Genomic DNA, 21,866 nt, shown 5'->3' with positions numbered 1-21,866 from the left:
CTTTTCTCATGGTTTGGTTAATGGTACGGTGACCGAGGAAAGGTTGCCATCAAGTCTCATATATAACAAAATACTGTTTTGTCAATTTGGAAGGTTTTTGTCTGAAGTATAGTAAAATCCAGTTATGATGGATATTGTATCTTAATTCTACTTTAAGATTCCTCAATGAAATGTAAAAAAACAACCATTTTCATGCTTTATGTTGTACGTTTTGGTACATAGAAGTACAAATGTGTGTAGATTATCACAGCAATACAACATTCCAGTATAAAAGACACATTTATAATTGCCCTCCTAAGATCCATTAATACTTTGTCTTCCAAAACGGTTGTGCAACACCGTTGTCTCAACAACCCTCGTAGTGGCATGAGTAGTGTGTGTATGAACATGTCACAACCTCACTTCCAAGAATGGATTCATTTGTTTGTATGCTTTTCTTGGGATTTGTGTTCCCATGGTCTGTTATGTGGGTATTGTGGTGGGAACTAGTATTGTGGAGGTGGGTGAAAAGACACTGGTCTTTGGTAAGGCTGTCTGCCCTGGAGATGTGTGGGAGAGAGATGCTCTCCACTGGCTGGTGAGGTGTTCAGCCACAACCTTGGGGGAGGTGGGGGTACTTCTGGTTGGAACAGGGGGGGCATCCTTGGCCTTATTGCCCTCAGATCCATGGTGTGACCTGGGATAACCCTCTCTGAGGGCCAAATCGCAAGAGTCCTTACCCTCACATGGCTTCTACAGAAATAGAAAACTATAAATGTAACGGTGACTGCCAGAAAGAGACAGCAGACCACTAGCAGAGCTGTCAACACACTGGCCATCCAATGATAGGGGTCTGTCTGTCGCACTGATGCACCAGTGGGATCCGAGGCTGGGACGGTGTTGATAGAAGTGGGATATGGAGTACTGGGGGAAAGAGTGGGACTAGAGGCTATAGTTGTGGCAGTAGTTGGGCTGGAGAAACAGTCACGTCTGAAGCTCACAGGGCCTACCTTGCTGATGGGGAACTCTGGGAGCATTGCCTGGCTGAACGCAGGGCTAATCTGTCTGGCCTCTGAACTCATTTCCTCCCACATGTGCCAGATCTGACCCACAGGGCACCGTCCCTCGTCACCATCACCCCCCACCTGGCATAGGGTGAAGTTGTACCAAGACACAATAGTGGATCCAGGTGCCAGGGACAGCACGGCAAGGTGGTGGCTGCCAGAGTCATTGAAGAAGCGGGACAGCTTGTCCAGGAGAAGCTCCACCCTGTGGCGCTGGCTGAGGAGGGAGTAAAGGCTCCGGTGAGCTGTGAGGCTAAAGCTGTGGCAGGGCTCCGCATGGCTGCGGTGGAGGTCCAAGGTGAGGGGGAGCCAGGCAGCCAGGCCCTGATTGTCCCGAGCAGCCAGCAGCAGCTGCTGAGGGGCAAACTGCAGGTCCACTTCCAGAGGGACACCATGCAGCTCAAGTCCATCCAAGGCCACCCAGGACCCTAGAGTCACAGGAGGGCCATCTATGAATGTCAGCTCCAGGGAGAGGGACTCTGCAGCCCCATCCTCTGGATCCAGAAAGGTCCTTGATGGTATTGTGTAGTGGAAAGGGAAGCCGACTGTGGCTTCCAGAAGTGGGATGGACTGCAACACTTTGGGAGGGAGATTGGAGGGCCCTGGAATTAACATCAGTACATATTTAGAAAGACCGTTACATCATGCCAAAGTTCATACAGAGAAGAAGTTATGCATGAGAAATGTGATGTGAAAGTTAGTAGTACACTAACCTGAGGAGGCAGCTGAAGGAGACATGGGTGCAGAAGATGCTCTAAGTACTCCAGTTGGAGCAAGGCCCAAAGACACCTCTCGCATCTCAACTGGACCTGATGAGACGCTTGAAGTTGCATCATACTCTCTCCAGACGGTGCTGAGAATCAGTAGGGAGGTCAAAGAGCAGTAACCTGTGATTGGACACACTGTGATTGCTCTGCCCATGCTTGTAATACCTTGAGTCCTGGGCAGTGATTGGTGCATTGATGACACAGCTGACCCGTTTGTGGCACTGAGGACAGATGCTGGAATGCTGGAGGTTTGCGTGGTTACTGAGATGCTGGGTAGACTTTGGGAAGAGTGAAGGGATAAGAACGATGTAGCAGTTACAAGCTGATTGGTCTTGGAGAGAAACTGCAAAGAGACGTATTCTGAATTTTTATCTGTTATGGCAGCTGTTTGTGGACGATCCTTGTGTGACTCTGAGGAAAACTGCCTTGAGGTGTCAGTTTGGATGTAAACTGGATCAGAGTAGTGGTCTCTTATCTCTAAATCACTGAACTTTGATGGGAGCGGAGTCTGTTCTTTCTCTGCACTCTGTGACATGAAATCTAGAGAATCGGTGGGAAAAGTCTGAGTGGAGTTACGCAGCGTGTTCTCCTGGGCTATGAACTGGGTATACTGAGGGTAAGAGGGATCCAGACTCTGCAACAGAAGGAGGGAGGATTCTGTGTATAGTCTTTGAACAGCAGACAGTTCTATTGGCCAGAGCTGGCCGTGAGCTGTTGTCCCCAGGATCTCTACAGTTGCCTGTGGAATACTATATGTACTGTCAAAGTTGGATTCAAAGTCAGCCGTTGTTGGCGTCATCATGAATAACACTGAATCTATGTATAATTCCATCCTTGGTACTGAGGTTATTTCAGAGTACAGTTCACTTGTGGCTGGAGCAGCTAATGGTATTTGAGTCATGGAAGGCTCCAGAGTCATGTTGCTCTCCATTTGCCAAGATTGCTTAGCTGATATTGGCGATAGGAGAGGTAACTGTGATGGTGAGGCTATTGATTGTGCACCAGTATGCTGTGTCTTTTGGCTGAGGTCAATTGTCTGCGATCCTGGCCTGTCACCCAGTGGTCCTGCAGTTATCTGAACACTGTGGGTTTTAGGTCTATGGTCATCTGCTAAAACGGTCACAAGCGGACCACTGTGAGTCAAAGGCACTCGGGGCAGGTCCTCGTACAGATAAAGAGGTGAGGAAACGTATGTTGTTACAGGAGTTTTGTCAAAGGCTAACTGCCTACCATTTACTCTACTGAATGTCGATGTTAATCGGTTTAGGTCAACCTGTTGAGGCGTGCTTACTAATCTCCCATTTTCAGATTGTGAAACTGTGGTCACTGACCTCTCTAGATTGAATGGCAACGATGTGGTATGCGATATGGTCTTCTCCAGTTCTAACTTTAAGAACATGGCCAATGAAGGTAAGTTTGGTGTGAGTGTTGAACCCTCCAAAGGTGATGCAGACTTGGTCCTTGATTTCTCAAGAGAAGAGAGCATAAATGTTTGCCTCTGCTGTTCTGTAAGTGAAGACATGGTCAGAGACCTCTCGTGTATAAACTGTAGAGATTTGGTCGCTGGTTGCGTCAGCTTAGAGCCAAGCCAGATGGAGAGGTGACTCTTTGTCAGATCCTGGCCTGGGACAGTCAGGAGTTGATGGAGATGAGGCGTGGATGTGTCGGACAAGTGAGTTTCAGGCTCTTTCATAGTCTCTGTGATGTCCGTGTTGTTCCCTAGGAAAAAATGTATAGAGATACAGGTCCTTTCAATTATCTATTTTTGTGTCCGTCTTTAAATGTCCTTCAACATGACATAGCAAACAAAAAGTACATTCCCTGACTTACTCCCCTCCCTCTGCCCTTTTGACCTTCTGATTGGATGGGATAGATAGGAGTTTCTACATACGCACACTTGTCCAAATCCTCTCAGATCGTAAAGGGCAAGTCCATGAGGAGGGTTGGAGAGTAAGTTAGTCACAGATGTAAGAATAAGACTTACCAAACAAGTCTAGGCTATACTTTGACTGCCCGCCTTCCAAAGTAGAGGTGGGTAGAAGAGCTGGGCCAGTATCCTCAGCTGGCATTGATGCAGTCAGGGATCCATGGCCCTTTGAAAGGGGGCATGGAGATTCAGGAGTGCCCTTTGATTGTTTAGTGATGTTGTCGAGTAACCCTGTAGAGAGAATGCTTTCAAGTCTAGGGGTCTCTGATACTAATGAAGGGTAAATACTGTGGAGGCGAAGGGTTTCCAATAATATTGGAGCAGGCCAAGGGGTCTCAAGTAACGTCCGAGAGTAGATACTTTGGGACGCCGATATACTTTTCATAGACAAAATAATGGAGGACTGTTTTGGCACTCCCACAGCACTAAGCAAAGACAAGTGAGAAGCTGGAACAATGGAGCTCAAGTGGGAGTCTGTATAAATGGGGTCAGTCTTCTCTGGACGCTCCAGGTTTATTGAAGAAAGCACAGAGTCTGGTCCCACTAGTTTCCCCAGAGTTGTCCTCTTCACCATAGTCTTCTGTGCAGATTGGCTTAGCTGTGCTCTTGTGTCTCCAGGTGGGTCTAATGTTAGCTGGGAGGGCTCCATTATAAATGTACGTCTACTGTGCTCTTTTGTCCATGGTGGTGCAGTTTGGACTAGTGTCAGTGGTAGATATCTTTGACTGATGGTGCTCTGGTCTAAAAGGTTTATGGTTGGTGTAATTTGTGAAGTCGATGGGTTCATTGTTCTTCCACTAGAATCATACTCTGACAACAAAGTTGGGCTCCTGCTTATAAAGGCTAAATAGACAGTGTTGTGAAGAGCTGAGGCAAATGTTGTTACGCTATGTGTGTGTGTGTCCATGGAAACGTGTCTGTGTTCTCTGAATGGGAATGTGTATGTTTGCTGTGTCTGAAAACATTTAGTTGAAGATGTCACGATTAGCTGTGAGTGGATTGATTCTCTGGACATACTAACAGTTGATATCATCTCAGTTTTGGTGGCTGTGTGAAATGTATGCCTCTTCAGCGATTGTGTGAAACACTCTGGGAGGAGTAGGGTTGGTTTGAGAGGCATGGACAACAAATAGTCTCTCGTGCCAGATGGTGGTGATTGCAAAACACCCTCACAAGCAGCAGATGATGTTAGAGGGTAACTTGAGGCCTGTGTTAGTTCTAGGTTTTGGGCCCCAGTGTGTCTCTCCAGAATGGCTGTGGGGTATGACATCATCAAACTAGTAGAAGGCTCTGGAGTAGGTATGTGTGAAAGCTTCAGTCTGACTGACTCTGGCACCTGTGTTGGTGGTGGGAGAACTACAGTTGGGGTGGCTGTATGATGCAGAGGTTGCAGGCCCCTCCTGATCCTAGGAAGCAACCCCTTGCAGAGAACCCTCCACCCTAGTATGGGGACTCCCAACATGGTGGTCAGCCGACCTGAGGCAGTGCTATGCTCCAAAATCCGGGCTAAGTCTGATAACTGCTCCCCCACCCCACAACCGACCGGCCACAAGAGCTCGGCAGCCTGCCCTCTTCCCAAGGTCCCTTGCCCCTTTCCCTGGGTAGTGTCAGCAGTCAGGGGATCCTGCCTGCACACCCTGGTTTTTTCTCTCTGCAGTGCAGTGGGGCCCCTCAATGAGAGGAGGTGGACGGAGCCAGGAGTCATTCGCAGATAGTCAGCCATTGTGCTGGTCAGCTGTACACGTTGGTCTGCGTCCAAACTGCCAGGGTCCACCTGAAGCAATAGATCAGCCCAGATGACATTCTCCCCCACAGGGCAGACGAGACCGGCCCTATCAGACACACCACCAACCAGGATTAGGGTCAAAAGTATTATTCAATTCGGTTAGTTTATAAAGTGAATTTAAATACCTACATTTCCTAAATTGGAAATTAACAAATTCATAAATTGAAAAGATCAACTTTATTTAAAGCTGGAATCCTTAAATGCCATTTATTTACATATAAATGAATTATATATACACCTATTGAATCTTGAAGAATATAACTTATAAGTGCCTAATGAGCTTAGTTCAACTGTCATACCTCATCAGAACTCAAAATACAAACATGTTTTACTCCGTTTGTAAACAATATAAATGTAAACAAACTATAGCCTTAAAACATGGTTTAAACTCTTACTTTGTGTGTGTAGAGAGTAGGCTCCCCTCTCCCACTGTTCCATTAAGGACATGAACATGAAAGTAGGTCATGGATACACAGTGGCCTGCGACGGACACTTTAAGAGGGTACTGCCCACAATCTTCCCTCAGAGCCAAGCCAAATAGCTCGCCAGTCTTCTCGGTGAACGCCAACCACCTTGGTATTGCATCATCATTGGCCAAAGAGACCTGAAGGAGTGGATGAACTTTCATTCAGTAACCCTTTTCCTCCATGAGTTACTTAATTATTCTGCCAGGCCTATATGGCCATATTCCATTGTAGTGTAGTCCAGAACTCCCCAGCCAAATGAGTAAACAATGTCCCCACTTGCGTGTTTGAAACAAACATTCACTACCAAGCTATTGATATATCAGCCTCTAGTTGACATTATTAATGGCCTTGGATTTAAATGGCAACTTTTAGTACAGTCAGCTCACCTGATAGTGCTGTAAAGGTCCCCGGATGGCTGGCAGGGGGAGTGGAAAGTAGAAAGCTGTCCCAGCTTGGACTGTGCAGTTTGGGAAGCCCTGCTGCTGTCCCACTGGAGGACAAGCGTGTGGTTTCACCAAGCCCTGGGACGTTGACACACATCCCAGCAGCATCAAGATACAGAGAGGGGAGAAAAGTTCCAAAAGCATGGACTCCACTTCCTCTGTACCTTCGTATCCAATAAGGAACAACACCTGTTGCGCCAGGTATCCGCTTGGAGGGTGAATACACCGTATCATGTCCCTTGGTCTCCCCTCTCACATTTCCCCCAGTCATCCAAACCGACAAATAAACACATATTCCAATTGAACTTGTGCGAGGATCCTCAGGCTTATGAATACATCTGGTCCAGAAGAATGCAGTAATCAAAGTCCAGGAGAGCAGTGGAATGTTCCTAGCAGGAAGCACCAGTTGAACATGATCCTTCAAGCCGTCCTCCGCATTGATGTCATACCATGTCCTTATGTGTCCAATTACTAGGCTGCCTGGTTACTAGGAAACCAGAAATGCTACCAGGCAGGGACCCTCCAAAGGCTTCTATGACACATTCAAGGTTGGCTGAACACATTGCTTTCTATAGTTGTACAAATTCAGGGTTCCACTTTACTATCATATAGAAAATAATATAAAATAGCCTTACATTATAACTGTAACTCAAGTTATGTAGTCTATGTATAGGAAATGCACCTGTCAGCTCATTTATGTAGACAAAACCCTGTAGCAACATGCACAAGATACAGCAACATCAAAAAGCAGCCCCATCCGCCCCTATTCTTCAGCCATGTCCTATTTCACCTCCCTCTTACAGTTGTGATGGATAGAGAGGGGGATGTTGACAAACCCAGGGGGTGACATCAACGAGAGACTTTCGAAAAAATAAACTATCACTGGGTTTCTCAATGCCGCTAGGTTTTAGTTGCCCTTATTCAGCTCTCCACTGTGAAAGAATGTGGTCAGGACAACAGTGGTCAGTTGTTGCTCAAAGTCTCTCAACATTTCCCTTTTGACTTTTTCTTTACTTATGGAGTTGAGTAACAGAGCGTTACTTAGCTTAGATTTCAACTGACCCAGTTTCCCTGCAGTGAAAGAATGTTTGGCTTGAGTTGCAAGCTGACCCTTGCCAAAGTGACCACCTGGTCCTGCTGGGTTTAGGTTTATGCTGTGGGGTCACACCTGAACTAACTTGTATTGGGATCCACCATGTCTGAGCAGGGTGTCTCTTCAGATAGCTACCTGGATATGGGCCAGGCAGTTTAATGGTTAACATGAGGAAATTGGCGCACTGGAATCCCAGACCATAATGTTTCCTTATAAGGGATGTAACTGATGATGACAGAATACAGCCCAGTGTAGTAGTATAAAGCTAAAATAAATCAGTAAATCATAAATTCCACTAATATATTTTTCACAGTGTGGTCAACACATTTTACTACAATTGGTTTTGCATTTTAGTCCACATGAGTGTACTGTAATGATCAATTATTAACTTGTTATGTTGACAACACTAATAAACTCCTAGGACTAGAGGGAGGAGTTAGAATATATTCTCAAAGTACATTTGGTTTTTCCTCTGAGAGGATAAAAAAATTGCACATTGAGGTAAGTTTAAACAGTTCTTACCATCTTATATTTGTTTTGCCATATTGATTGTACTTGGGAGTACACTTTGGTATGTCTCAATGCTGAAACATCAATCAAAGAAGTGTCTACTGAACTTGAAGAGAAATACTACAAAGTATATAAAACCAATGAAATATGTGATACAGTATCTATTGAATATTGGAACATTAAAATAGGACTACATTTATATTAAAATGTTACACTGTACTTGCATAATTGACTGACATTTAGAAATAAAATAACATTTTAAGGGTGTACTGTTCTGTCTTTGATCTGTTTTATGAAAATATTGCAAAAACATATTACAGAATTGTACAAGATCAATTTATTTACATAACAATATGATTGTCTCATTGTTTCCATATATGAAACCACAATGAATTTGAATGCAGAATTTTTTTATATATATTTTTTTATTTCACCTTTATTTAACCAGGTAGGCTAGTTGAGAACAAGTTCTCATTTACAACTGCGACCTGGCCAAGATAAAACACAGCAGTGTGAACAGACAACACAGAGTTACACATGGAATAAACAAACATACAGTCAATAACACAACTGAGAGAGTCTATATACAGTGTGTGCAAATGAGGTAGGATAAGGGGGGTGAGGCAATAAATAGGCCATAGTGGTGAAATTATTACAATATGGCAAATTAAACACTGGGGGGATAGATGTGCAGAAGATGAGTGTGCAAGTAGTGATACTGGGGTGCAAAGGAGCAAAATAAATAACAATGTGGTGATGAGGTAGTTGGATGGGCTATTTACAGATTGGCTATGTACAGGTGCTATGTCTGTGAGCTGCTCTGACAGCTGGTGCTTAAAGTTAGTGAGAGAGGTAAAGAGTCTCCAGCTTCAGTGATTTTTGCAGTTCGTTCCAGTCATTGACAGCAGAAAACTGTAAGGAAAGGCGGCCAAAGGAGGAATTGACTTTGGGGTCTAGAGTGCAGTTTGGGTCTAGAGTGTCTCCCCCTTTGAAGAGGGGGATGACCTCAGGCAGCTTTCCAAGTATAAACATACTGTTAGGGTGAACTCCAACCTAATTTGAATGAGATATAACTTCTTTGTGTGTAGTAATTATAGTGTAATGCTACATTTATGACAAGTCAGAAACTCCGGAACCTCAGTTAAAATAATGTTAGTTATTTGCGTAGAGCTTCCGATTGGTTGATTCGGACACTTTCCAAGTGTGAAACTTGGGTATCATCTTTCTACAAGTTTCCAAGTTTGACATTTCTGAGTTTCCTAGTTCTGACATGCAGCATAACTATTTTGTAACTATACAGTGAATATATTACCATTTTCTTATGTGCATGACCATCCACAAATTTCCATCCACCTATAGTATGTGGTTCCGGTGTAATGCCTTTGCAAAGAGATTTGTTTTGTATGGGATGCGTGTGTGTGATGGAAATGTGCATGTTAATGGAACCAACTGACTGACTGAATGCAAATATGCTCTCTCTTTACTGGTTGCCTTGGTCACTTCTTGGGCTAAAGTGAAGTTGAAGATTTATGGTAAAATCTCCTGAGTGGCGCAGTGGTTAGGGGCGCTGTACTGCAGCGCCAGCTGTGCCATCAGAGTCCCTGGGTTCGCGCCCAGGGACCGGGAGGTCCGTGGGGCGACGCACAATTGGCCTAGCGTCGCCCGGGTTAGGGAGGGCTTGGTCGGTAGGGGTGTCCTTGTCTCATCGCGCACCAGTGACTCCTGTGGCAGTGTGCGCTAGCCAAGGTGCCACAGGCTGGCTTCCGGGTTGGATGCGCACTGTGTTAAAAAGCAGTGCGGGTTGGTTGGATTGTGTATCGGAGGACGCATGACTTTCAACCTTCGTCTCTCCCGAGCCCGTACGGGAGTTATAGCGATGAGACAAGATAGTAGCTACTACAACAATTGGATACCACGAAATTGGGGAGAAAAAGGGGTAAAATACAAAAAAAAATCTCCCTCTGAGCTTTACCCTTATTTGGGTTTCACGTTCATTTCTCCCATGTTTCATGTAGAGAAGACTTTCCTGAGGAGTGGACTTCTTTCTCTGTTGTTCTAAATGCGGGTGTTATGCAAATTAGGTTGGAGTTCACCCTAACAGTATGTTTGTACTGGACATTACTTTGAGAAATCAAACAACCGGAAATCAGTCATTTCCAATGGGAGGAAGAGACACAAGGAGACATTGTCAGAGGTTGTCCACTATATGCGACAAATTGCATTAGTCATTTTTCAAAGGAAGGAAACACCTTCTGTTAACCCTCCTATTATGTTGCGGATCAATTTGACCCCTAAAATACTAGTTAACCTCTCTTTATCTCCATGAAATGAAATACCTTGTCCTCGTTTTGCGTCATGAATCTAACTTCAAACTGGGGACACACTGATGTGTTGTGGAATGTCTGTGTAGATGTTGTATACAAACATGTTGTGGGTCATTTTGACCCAGGCTTTCATGTGTATAGATATTTCCACGGGTCCAAAATCAACAAGAGTCTGATGTATAAACTTCCTATGCTTCTTTGAGACCTGTTTCAAAGTCACCAAGATCTCTTCCAGCCATTGTAGCCAAAATAATGGGCAACTGGGCATTTTTATACATGACCCTAAGCATGATGGGATATGAATTGCTCAATTAACTCAGGAACCACATGTGTGGAAGCAACTGCTTTCAATATACTTTGTATCCCTCATTTACCCGAGTGTTTCCTGAATATTGGCAGTTACCCATCTTTCTGAGCTTTGGCTTGTTTCATTGCACGAAGCAGTCGGGGGCCCTCTGGCGTCCTCTGGTCCAACCAGGACATCTAGGGCAGTCGCATCCCAGTTCTGAACAATCACCTGTACGATAACCCTGTAAGCCAGTGCCAGATGGGAGCACACCAGCATGTAATGATTATGAAAATGCTTGACTCAATCATTCATGCACTTTACTGTTTTGGAATGGCACAACATTTACACAAAGGCTAAACGGTTGGCATTTTTAGATGGATATGTTTATTGATATATTAATAATGCATAACTCAATTACAGAAGAGTAGATTCTGCCGATTATACTGCATTCAACAGAACACTAAATCACTATATCACCATGGAAATAAATCCAGGTGCTGAACATTTAAACAGTTTCACCAAAACTCCATATAACATTACGTAAACAAACAGATGGAACAGCCTCAATATGTACATAAGCCACTCCACTGGTTTTCATCCTCAACTATTATGCAGAGTGATTTTTAAAAAGGGCAAGTTCACTATTTCAATTCTTAATGTTAGATAGTTCATCACCTTGAAAGTAGACTGGGCCAGGAAAACCTGGAATCTATGGTTCAGTTTTCTTTAAGCAGCCGCTACAAACTTAAGCTAATTTTAAACACCGCTAACTACAAATCAAAGGGAGTGGTCAATTATGCAATTGTTCTAAACGTAATAGCCAAATCACACAAAATAAATCCAATATTATTGGTTTCACATTAGCATAAGGTAATTTAGCTATTTTTTATTTTTTACATTTCATGGCTGCCCCATATCACTTCCATTGATTGTCAGCTAGTGGGGGCTCAAGTTAGCTTGTTAGTTTGTAGTGTCTGTTTAAAGAAAACTGAAGCACAGATTACAGTGTCTCCTGGCCCATAGACTACTTAAAGGATGAGGAATCGTCAAGCTGTAAATTACTGAACTTCCCCTTGAACTGGGAAACAAGGCTTTAAAGTGTTGAGGATATGATAAATTAGTTTGGTACTGGGTGTACTTCCTGCATCTCCACTAATGCCACTATTACAAAAGCTCTACCAAGAAAAACAGATTGTAAATACACACTACAACTTTCAATGATTTTTCTTCATGTGATAGTTCAGGTGTGAACTGCGTTTGTAAGTATTCGGGCAACGAAGACATGAATATGGCCTCTCCCCTGAATGAACTAGCAAATGTTTTTTTAAGCAAGTTCTCCGGATAAAACCCCTCCCACATTCATTACAAGTGTAGGGACGCTCTCCCCTATGCCCACGCATGTGGACCACTAAATGGCTCGACTTAAAAAAACGTTTGTCACACTCTTTGCATTGGTAAGGTCTCTCCCCAGTGTGAAAGCGCTGGTGTACCTGCAGATCACCTCCTGATGGAAACGCCTTCCCACACACAGAGCACATGTAGGGTCTCTCCCCTGTGTGGAGCCTTATGTGCACAGTGAGATTACCTTTCTGAGTGAAACATTTCCCACAGTAGGAGCAGGAAAAGGGACGATAATTCATATGAGTGCGCATGTGATCCTTGAGGCGGCGGTTTGTTACGAAGGACTTTCCACATTGGTGGCAATGGTGTGTTCTCGGAAGTTGCAATCCTTTCTTCTTTGGAAGGTGCGACGATGGCCTCAGATCCGACCTCTTGTGGGCTTCCACGTGGTGCACGAGGCTGGGCAAGTTGCTGAAGGTCATTCCACATTTGTGACAGTCGAGCGTTTGGACGACACTGTGACTTTTTTCGTGGGTGTCCAGTTGATTCGATTCGGGAAAGCTCCTTGCACAGTGACGACACTGGAATGGATATTGTGGTGATGTCTTAAAACTCTTCCCGCTCTGTGGACAGATAGACATGGATTCGTTGTGTGGACACTGGTGTCTCAATTTCTCACGAAGAGAACCAAACTCTCTCCAGCATTTGGGGCAGCTAAAGGCAGTGCCCACACATTGCATCCTCTTATGGTTTGACAGACTTGTAAAGAATTTGAATCTATTCCCGCAGTTGGAGCACTTGTATGGATTATCCCCACAGTGAATTTGCTGGTGTTGGACAAGTTGAGACTGATAATTAAAGCACTTCCCACACTGAGGACACTGGTGGAAAATGTTAATGTGTGATGAACTGGAAGTAGATGGGGCACACTCATTTGAAGCTGAAGACAGGGGAGTCAACACCTGAAACGACACCCCTGCAACTGGGTCTGTGGAAAAATGAATAAAAACATTGACGTTTCCCCTTCCATTGCCCCACAATGGTCAGCTGCAGCTTTCCAAAGGGTAAATGTACTTGAGTTTGTGAGATCTCACCTGTATCACCACCTTGCATGACACTGGTTGGAGAAAGACCAGAACCAGCCCTGTGAAAGGCACAAAACAGAAATGCAAATTGATGACCATTACTAAGTCAAGTGGTAAAGTTGTTTGATGCACTGTTTAAAATAACAAAAATGTATAAATTAATTCTCAAATACAGGGTCTCAAAATATTCACACCACTTGACTTATTCCACATTTTGTTGTTACAGCCTGAATTTAAAATGGATTAAATAAAAACAATTCTCACCCATCTACACACAATACCCCATAATGACAAAGCGAAAACATGTTATTAGAAATGTTTGCAAAAGTATTAAATGATATACAGAAATAATGAATTTATATAAGTATTCACATCCCTGAGTCAATACTTTGTAGAAGCACCTTTAGCACTGATTACAGCTGTAAGTCAAAACTGTAACTCGGCCACTCCAGAACATTCACCGTCTTCTTGGTAAGCAACTTCAGTGTGGATTTCGTCTTGTGTTTTAGGTTATTGTCCTGCATCTCCCAGTGTCTGGTGGAAAACATACTGAACCAGGGTTTCCTCTAGAATTTTGCCTGTGCTTAGCTCTATTCCGTTTACTACATAACGATTACAAGCATACCTATAACATATGATGCAGCTACCAGTATGCTTGAAAATATTGAGACCGGTATTGAGTAAGTATTATTTTAGTGCCTTGTATATTTATTTAACCTTTATTTAATTAGGCAAGTCAGTTAAGAACAAATTCTCATTTACAATGATGGCCTACTTGTAAAGCCCCCCCCAGCCAAACCCTTCCCTAACCCGGATGACGTTGGGCCAATTGTGCGCCGTCCTATAGGACTCCCCCGATCACGGCCGATTGTGATACAGCCTGGGATCGAACCCGGGTCTCTAGTGACGCATCTAGCACTGCGATGCATTGCCTTAAACTGCTGCGCCATTCGGGAGGTCAAGCATGTTTTGCAATATTTATTATTCTGTACAGGCTTCCTTCTTTTCACTCTGTCAATCAGATTAGTATTGTGGAGTAACTACAATGCTGTTGTCCATCTCCAGTTTTCTCCTATCACAGCCATTAAACTCTAAAACCGTTTTATATTCACCATTGGCCTCATGGTGAAATCCCTGAGTGGTTTTCTTCCTCTCCAGCAACTGAGTGGACGCCTGTATCTTTGTAGTGACTGGGTGTATTGATACACCGTCCAAAGTATAATTTGTAACTTCACCATGCTCAAAGGGCTATTCAATGTCTGTCTTTTTATTTATTTATTTGGAACCATCTTTGTGAAGCATTGGAAAACCTCCCTGGTCTTTGTGGTTGAATTTGTGTTTGAAATTCACTGAGGGACCGAACAGATAATTGTATGTGTGGGGCACAGAGATGAAGTAGTCCATTCAATTTCCTATGTGACTTGTTAAGCAAATATTTACTCCTGAACTTATTTAGGCTTGCCATAACAAAGGGGTTGGATACTTAATGACTCAAGACTTTTCAGCTTTTCATTTGTAAACATTTCTAAAAACATAATTTCACGTCGATATTGTGGGGTATTGTGTGTAGGCCAGTGACAAAACATCTCAATTGAATCCATTTTAAATTCAGGCTGTAACATCTACATTTGGAAAAAGTCAAAGGGTGTGAATACTTTCTGAAGGCACTGTACCTTTTCTGTGCTGACTCGTCCTCTACATCAATGTCATCTTCATTCGCTTCATCACAGGTTTCATCGCAGCCTATAATATCTCTTGTGCTCCCCATTGCCACTAAATGTTCTGTCCTCATAGCCACACCAGTGTCCAGATTGGTACGGTTTAACTGGTCAGGGAAGGCATCGGATTCAATATCTGATTCCTGAGGAATGTCAGAGGAGGAAACTGCAGACAAAAATAAATACGTTAAAAATAAATGTCATATCTGCCAGGCTGTTCCGAATACTTATCTCATATCCATCATTTACATTTTAATCTGTCAAATTGCTTATTATTTGGCTAATCCATCCAAGTTTAAATCCCTTTAAAATAAACAAGAAATGTAAGGAACATGGTGAGAGGAACGTCCTGCACATAAATCAGATTATGATCCTCAGATGCTGTTGAACCATCAATAAACCTTATCTGACCATGTGATGCTAAAATTATGTGAAAAAAAAGAGAGAGTAATTTTCTATGAACTTACTGTTTGTGTACAATGTTCTGCATTGTTTGTAATTCTGGAGCAGAAACTGGAGATCTTCTGAGTGAGAGAAAGACTGCAGGCATTCATCCAGGCCAGAGGAGCCAGCACTCAGCAACAATGCAGTCTAGGGAAAAGAGGGACACAAATAAAATGCCAAAATAGATTCCAGGTCAACTACAGTTATTCATTTGAATGCCGTTCTCTCAAGACTGTCTCACGAAAGTGATTTCTGCACCTGCTTAAAGTCTGGTAGTGTAAGCAGCTCTTCCAATCTAGTGAGGAAGTCACAGACCAGTTCCTGAAGCGCTTTGTCAAAATCAGGTCTGAATTCCTCAAGGAACACCACCTGAAAAGATGGAGAGTCCGTGAGATAATGCAAAAGGAAAACGGTTAGCCTATTAATGATTGGTTGGGAGACCCTGCATGATCCTACTTTGGGTGCCAAGTCTTTTTCTTCTCTCTTGCCAGAGTCTACTAGTTATGACTTATCATACAACAAAATGCAATTTTTCAAGGACATTATTACTAGCTTCTCCCTGACTGTACCATCGATCCAGTCAAGCCATATGGCAGAGACTGCCTTTCCAAACTGCCTCAACTATCTGAGGCGGACTAGACACCATTCACTTTCCATTTTGATTATTAGTTGTGCCGGTTTGTTTTGCTTTTGAAGCGTTTCGAGACTCTATTTTGTAATGAGAAGTGCTATATAAGAAAAATACATTATTATTAAGTTGAGTCAGGCTAAAGAAAATGTTCAAGTAAAACAGGTTCAAGACAAGCTTGACATGAACAGCTACTTACTTGAACGAAGTGTTCACGCTCAACTGGGTCTGTAATCAAGCTTTGGGTGAGCTTGGCGAAGTTAGCTTCAGGTGATTCCATGCCTGCATCATAGGACTGTAAAACAATGTGAAAAACACACTTTTAGACTTGTTGTTAAAGGGGGTGACAATTGGCACACAACTGTCCATACCAACACACTTAAGCTCTTGATTTAAATGTGGCTGAATTATCAGGGTGTTAATTCTCATTTAAGTGTCCAGCAGGGGAAAGAAAAGTTCAAATCTTGGCATTGTACTATGACATTTGATTTACCAACCTGAACCTGTGCAAGTTGAGAAGACTTTATAGAATAAAGGAGGGTTTGGAGGCTGACAGGGTGTTCAGCAGAAAATCGCCCCAAAGTTACCTGCAAGAAAACTGGTGATGGAGTCTGATACTTTGCATAAAACTATTCTCTGTACTTCACCAATTGAAACGATCCCGTATAAAAGATTAGACAGAATTTCTTACCCTTGCTCTCAGCCCCAAAATAAGGAGGGTCCTCTGTCTGTCAGTCATAAGTTCTGGGACAGTTTGTGTTACCACGGTCACAAACTCCTCTAATTTTCCATAGTGCTTAATGGCCCTCTGTTGTGATACCTGCCACATAAATGCAGACATCAGTCGTAGAGGTGGAACCAAAAGGCGCAGGGAGGAGAGAGGGATGGGGGAATCTATAATGTGAAAAGCACAGTGTGTTACTGTTAGATGGCTACCTAAATCAATTACGTTTAGCTATGCATATCTAGCTACCATTATGTCATAATAACATTGTCATAACAATCCCAGCAGACAATAGCCTGCGCCAAATGTGCATGTGGACACTCAATAACATAAAAATAGCTAGCTAGCTAGTCAATAACATATTATAAACTGGGTAGTTTGAATCCTGGATGCTGATTGGCTGACAGCCGTGGTATATCAGACCGTATACCACGGGTATGACAAAATATGTATTTTTACTGCTCTAATTACGTTGGAAACCAGTTTATAATAGCAATAAGACACCTCGGGGGTTTGTGGTATATTGCCGATATACAACGGCAATGCCTTGTATCCAGGCACTCCGCGTTGCGTCGTGTCGAAAAGCAGCCCTTAGCCGTGGTATATTGGCCATATACCACACCCCCTCGGTTGTATTGCTTAAAAATATAGAATGGCACAGCTAGCTAACGTTAGATATTCAAGAGATTTTGCTAGAAACCGCACAATAGCTAGCTAGATAGACGGCTACTTCATTGACGTCAGGGTAGTTTTCACTCGACACCAAATGCTAGAAAACTGACCGAAACATGGAGCGAAGACCCGAATTTGTCCAATTAGAAAAGCTCGTTTACATGTTCCGTTGCAAAACGTTTAGCTACGGTTTGCTATTATACGACCCTGGTCATAGCTAGCTAGCGACCTGGTTATTACGCCCACCTAGGTTAGAAAGCTAGCTAGCAAACACACAATATTGTATTCTATCTTGCAAGTTAACACGAATACCGTATACATACCCATTATGGCCCATGTGCCAATCAGTATCTTAGCTACCTTTGCTAGTGAGCGCCGCATGAGACAGTAGAAAGTAAATCTAGCTAGCTAACGTTACCACCATAAGAGGATGTGAAACCTTTGCCACCAAGTACTATTTTAACATCAGTGTCCAAAAAGTCTTCAAAATAAAAGTCATCAATTATGCTAAATGTGTAATATTTAACTATCAAGCTGTTCAATAGATGTATTTATGAACTTGATTATTGCCAATACAATCTGCATTTGAGTTATTACTAACTTTATTTACATGTAACCATTAACTTAATCATTAGTTTAATGAGAGATCTAAGACATCTGTAACAAGGGCATTGTAGACTACCACGAGACATCTACATCATCATGACCATACCATTATAGACCATATCTGTCTAAAATAGTATACCTACTAATCACTTCCTCATGCTGTGATTGTGAATTGAATAGTCATAATCAATGGCAGCCTAAGATGTGTCCCTATCAAGGAAAACTATGTAAGGGTAGGGCTTACATTAGTTATATACTTACATTTTTTATTATGTGAGCCACTTGAGCTTCATGGGAGTGGAGTCATAATTCTCTGTGACGTGTCAGACCGAGGGACCATATGGAATTTGGTCATATCTGATAGTTGAAAAGGTATCCACAAATGTGTTTACCTGTGTTGTTCATGATGCCTCCATTGCTTATCACTTCGTGCCAATATAGAGCACGACAGTCACACACACTAAACCCTGTTCATATAACTCACTGTACACTATTCAGGAAGTAAATGCTGATTGCACCCACAATTCTATGAAACTGTATGGAATAGGGTGAATGTTTTAATAAACCGTGTGTTGTGAGTAGGGTTGCACATTTTGGGGAATATTCAGTGGTGGAAACTTTACATGGGAATTGATAGAATATTTGTATTTATTTATTTCACCTTTATTTAATATATGGTAATATATGGTAACTAATTATATGGTAATTAACAGGAATATATGGGAATTAATATTAATACCACTTAAATGTAGATGTTATTTTGCATTGGATATACAGTTGAAGTCGGAAGTTTACATACACCTTAGCCAAATATATTTAAACTCAAGTTTTTCACAATTCCTGACATTTAATCCAATAAATTGGGTGAATTCTGGCTCATTCCACCTGGTGTAACAGGTTCGTAGGCTTTTTCAGTTCTGCCCACAAATGTTCTATGTGATTGAGGTCTTTGTGATGGCCACTCCAATACCTTGATTTTGTTGTCCTTAAGCCATTTTGCCACAACTTTGGAAGTATGCTTGGGGTCATTGTCCATTTGGAAGACACATTTGCGACCAAGCTTCAACTTCCTGACTGATGTCTTGAGATGTTGCTTCAATATATCCACATAATTTTCCTACCTCATGTTGCCATCTATTATGTGGAATGCACCAGTCCCTGCTGCAGCAAAGCACCCCCACAACATGATGCTGCCACCCCCGTGCTTCACGGTTGGAGTGGTGTTCTTCGGCTTGCAAGCCTCCACCTTTTTCCTCCAAACATACAGATGGTCATTATAGCCAAACAGTTATATTTTTGTTTCATCAGACCAGAGAACATTTCTCCAAAAAGTATGATCTTTGTTCCCATGTGCAGTTGCAAACTGTAGTCTGGCTTTTTCTCGTTCAAATATTTTTTATTAAACACACACAAGAATGGTGTATAGGTATAAAAGTGTACAAGTATACAATTGTTATCTAAACATAAGAGAGCAGACAGGAACAACAACACCCAAAGTTCTGGGTACAAAACACAACATACAAAACAAGGACAGGTAGAAAGAGGATAGATATCACCCCCCCCCCCCCCCACTTATTCCCCCCTATTCCACTGACTGCTCTCGGGTGGCGGGGCCAGCACATGCTGCACAAAGTTAGATTAAAATATTACAATTGAGTGCGTTAAGATGTACAAATTCACAGCGCCGACTGGTCCAAGAGAGGAAAGGCTGCCAGATTTGATCAAATGTTGATAATTTATTGTTCAGAATATATCTAATTCTTTCTAAGTGTAGTGTGTGCCAATTCGCTGAGCCATAATTTGGTTGAGGGCGCTTCCCCCCTCTTCCAAAACAACAAAATTATTTTCTTTGTAGTCTGGCTTTTATATGGGGGTTTTGGAGCAGTGGTTTCTTCCTTGCTGAGTGGCCTTTCATGTTATATCGATATAGAACTCGTTTTACTTTGGATATAGATACTTTTGTACCCGTTTCCTCAAGCATCTTCACAAGGTCATTTGCTGTTGTTCTGGGATTGATTTGCACTTTTCGCACCAAAGTACATTCATCTCTAGGAGACAGAACACGTATCCTTCCTGAGCGGTATGACGACAGCTAGGCCCATGGTGTTTATACTTGCGTACTATTGTTTGTACAGATGAATGTGGTACCTACAGGCGTTTGGAAATTGCTCCCAAGGATGAACCAGATTTATTTATTTGTTCCTGAGGTCTTGGCTGATTTGTTTAGATTTTCCCATGATGTCAAGCAAAGAGGCACTGAGTTTGAAGGTAGGCCTTGAAATACATCCACAGGTACACCTCCAATTGACTCAAATGATGTCAATTAGCCTATCAGAAGCTTCTAAAGCCATGACATAATTTCCTGGTATTTTCCAAGCTGTTTAAAGGCACAGTCAACTTAGTGTATGTAAACTTCTGACGCACTGGTATTGTGAAACAGTGAATTACAAATTAAATAATCGGTCTGTAAACATTTTTGGGAAAAATTACTTGAGACATGCACAAAGTAGATGTCTTAAAAGACTTGCCAAAACTATAGTTTGTTCACAAGAAATGTGTGGATTGGTTGAAAAAGGAGTTTTAATGACCCCAACCTAAGTATGTAAACTTCCGACTTCAACTGTATTTACCATATATGGAGACAGAAACACAAACCTTTTACCTTATCATATGTAGACGATTGTAAATGATTAAATCCTCCCAATAGAAATAAAACAATTTAGTTACGAATTTAACTTTAATTAAATGAGTTGACTTCACATGGGATGATTTCACTGAACAACAAACGGGAATATTGAATGATCCCCAATGATCCATCGCATCTACCAAAAAACGTTTTCAACATACATCTGTAAAATGATAGTCTAGAAACTAAAGCTTTGGTTGTCTTCCTCTCAGGCTTCCATGTCTTCTCCCTGGACCTCCTCAATGTCCACCTCTTGAACATCAGACTGAGGCCTCATCTTCACTGTCACTTTCCAACTGTTGAGGATAGCTCGTTGTCAGGCTCAAAATGCCAAAACTTTGCACAGATGGCCAAATTTTCAACCCTTGTATTGGTCAGCCTGTTGCGTGCTTTGGTGTGTGTGTTCCCAAACAAGGACTAGTTGTGCTCTGAGGCGGCTGATGTTGGTGGGATTTGGAGGATGATGGCGGCAACAGGGGAAAGAGCCTCAGATCCACAGTCTCTTCCACCAGGTGGCTGATGAGATATGTTGGCACGACTTCCATATTGTATCTCCATCCCAAAGCCCTTGCTTGGAAGTGTACTTTGCCAGACTGCCAAGAATCTTGCCCTCATCCAGGCCAAGGTGGCGAGACACAGTAGTGATGACACCATAGGCCTTGTTGATCTCTGCACCAGACAGGATGCTCTTGCCAGCATACTTGGTGTCCAACATGTACACTGCAGCGTGTATGGGCTTCAGGAAAACGTCTTCACGCTTTTTGATGTATTTCAGAACTGCAGTTTCCTCTGCTTGGAGCAAAAGTGAAGTGGGAAGGACAGTACGGACTTCTTCTCTTACATCTGCAAGCAGAGTCTGAACATCAAACAGGATGGCATTGTCTCCCTCAATCCGTGCAATGGCTACTGCTATAGGTTTCAGGAATTTCAGGCTGCTTACCACTCTCTCCCAAAATACATCCAGGAGGATCCTCTTGATGGGGCTGTCCATATCGGCAGACTGTGATATGGCCATTTCTTGGAGATGCCTTCCCTTCCAGGAGACTGTCACCATGATGACAACACCACCCAAACGGGTGTTGCTGGGCAGCTTCAATTTGGTGCTCTTATTCTTCTCACTTGGGCTTGGTGAGGTAGATTGCTGTTATAACTTGATGGCCCTTCACATACCTAACCATTTCTTTTGCGCTCTTATCGAGTGTATCCATTGTTTTCAGTGCCATGTCCTTGAGGAGCAGATTCAATGCATGAGCAGCACAGCCAATGGGTGTGATGTGAGGGTAGGACTCCTCCACTTTAGACCAGCCTTCATG

The 21,866-nt window shown here is 42.8% G+C and overlaps 3 protein-coding genes across 4 annotated transcripts; all 3 read right to left on the bottom strand.

Annotated features, from left to right (window-relative positions):
* Nucleotides 1-98: 98 nt before the first annotated feature.
* On the bottom strand, nucleotides 99-3,519 carry LOC123994403. Its single transcript, XM_046296931.1, has 2 exons — nucleotides 1,757-3,519; nucleotides 99-1,645 (listed from the first exon to the last, which is right to left on the bottom strand). The coding sequence occupies exons 1-2, from the start codon at nucleotides 3,501-3,503 to the stop codon at nucleotides 486-488; spliced, it is 2,907 nt and encodes a 968-aa protein (XP_046152887.1). The 5' UTR covers nucleotides 3,504-3,519; the 3' UTR covers nucleotides 99-485.
* A 117-nt stretch (nucleotides 3,520-3,636) lies between these two features.
* LOC123995873 (dystroglycan 1-like) lies at nucleotides 3,637-6,667 on the bottom strand. The gene is made up of 4 exons (XM_046299551.1): nucleotides 6,377-6,667; nucleotides 5,919-6,127; nucleotides 4,624-5,569; nucleotides 3,637-3,666 (listed from the first exon to the last, which is right to left on the bottom strand). The coding sequence occupies exons 1-4, from the start codon at nucleotides 6,665-6,667 to the stop codon at nucleotides 3,637-3,639; spliced, it is 1,476 nt and encodes a 491-aa protein (XP_046155507.1).
* A 4,343-nt stretch (nucleotides 6,668-11,010) lies between these two features.
* LOC123995599 (zinc finger protein ZFMSA12A-like) lies at nucleotides 11,011-18,249 on the bottom strand. 2 transcript variants are annotated; one of them, XM_046299228.1, is made up of 9 exons: nucleotides 18,129-18,249; nucleotides 16,557-16,759; nucleotides 16,363-16,452; nucleotides 16,065-16,160; nucleotides 15,496-15,606; nucleotides 15,261-15,384; nucleotides 14,749-14,959; nucleotides 13,085-13,134; nucleotides 11,011-12,978 (listed from the first exon to the last, which is right to left on the bottom strand). In XM_046299228.1, exons 2-9 carry the CDS (start codon nucleotides 16,704-16,706, stop codon nucleotides 11,864-11,866), a joined length of 1,947 nt encoding a protein of 648 aa, XP_046155184.1. In that variant the 5' UTR covers nucleotides 16,707-16,759; nucleotides 18,129-18,249; the 3' UTR covers nucleotides 11,011-11,863. The 2 variants fall into 2 exon arrangements, with proteins under 2 accessions (XP_046155184.1, XP_046155183.1); XM_046299227.1 differs by lacking the exon at nucleotides 18,129-18,249 and adding an exon at nucleotides 17,585-17,719.
* Nucleotides 18,250-21,866: the final 3,617 nt, after the last annotated feature.

The sequence above is a fragment of the Oncorhynchus gorbuscha genome, linkage group LG14 (genome assembly GCF_021184085.1).
Source record: "Oncorhynchus gorbuscha isolate QuinsamMale2020 ecotype Even-year linkage group LG14, OgorEven_v1.0, whole genome shotgun sequence".
Lineage (NCBI taxonomy): Eukaryota > Metazoa > Chordata > Actinopteri > Salmoniformes > Salmonidae > Oncorhynchus > Oncorhynchus gorbuscha.
Note: the sequence above shows the minus strand (reverse complement) of the source record. Positions and strands in the feature narration are given on the sequence as shown.

Coding starts and splice junctions, on each gene's coding strand:
- LOC123994403 (XM_046296931.1), bottom strand. CDS start 3,503: ATGAAAGAGCCTGAAACTCACTTGTCCGACACATCCACGCCTCATCTC. Junction 1,646..1,756: donor TCCTTCAGCTGCCTCCTCAG/GTTAGTGTACTA, acceptor TGTTAATTCCAG/GGCCCTCCAATCTCCCTCCC.
- LOC123995873 (XM_046299551.1), bottom strand. CDS start 6,667: ATGATACGGTGTATTCACCCTCCAAGCGGATACCTGGCGCAACAGGTG. Junction 6,128..6,376: donor GACCTTTACAGCACTATCAG/GTGAGCTGACTG, acceptor CCACTCCTTCAG/GTCTCTTTGGCCAATGATGA. Junction 5,570..5,918: donor CTACTCTCTACACACACAAA/GTAAGAGTTTAA, acceptor TGTGTCTGATAG/GGCCGGTCTCGTCTGCCCTG.
- LOC123995599 (XM_046299227.1), bottom strand. CDS start 17,642: ATGCGGCGCTCACTAGCAAAGGTAGCTAAGATACTGATTGGCACATGG. Junction 15,385..15,495: donor CACTACCAGACTTTAAGCAG/GTGCAGAAATCA, acceptor TCTTTTCCCTAG/ACTGCATTGTTGCTGAGTGC. Junction 14,960..15,260: donor CAGAACATTGTACACAAACA/GTAAGTTCATAG, acceptor TTTTGTCTGCAG/TTTCCTCCTCTGACATTCCT.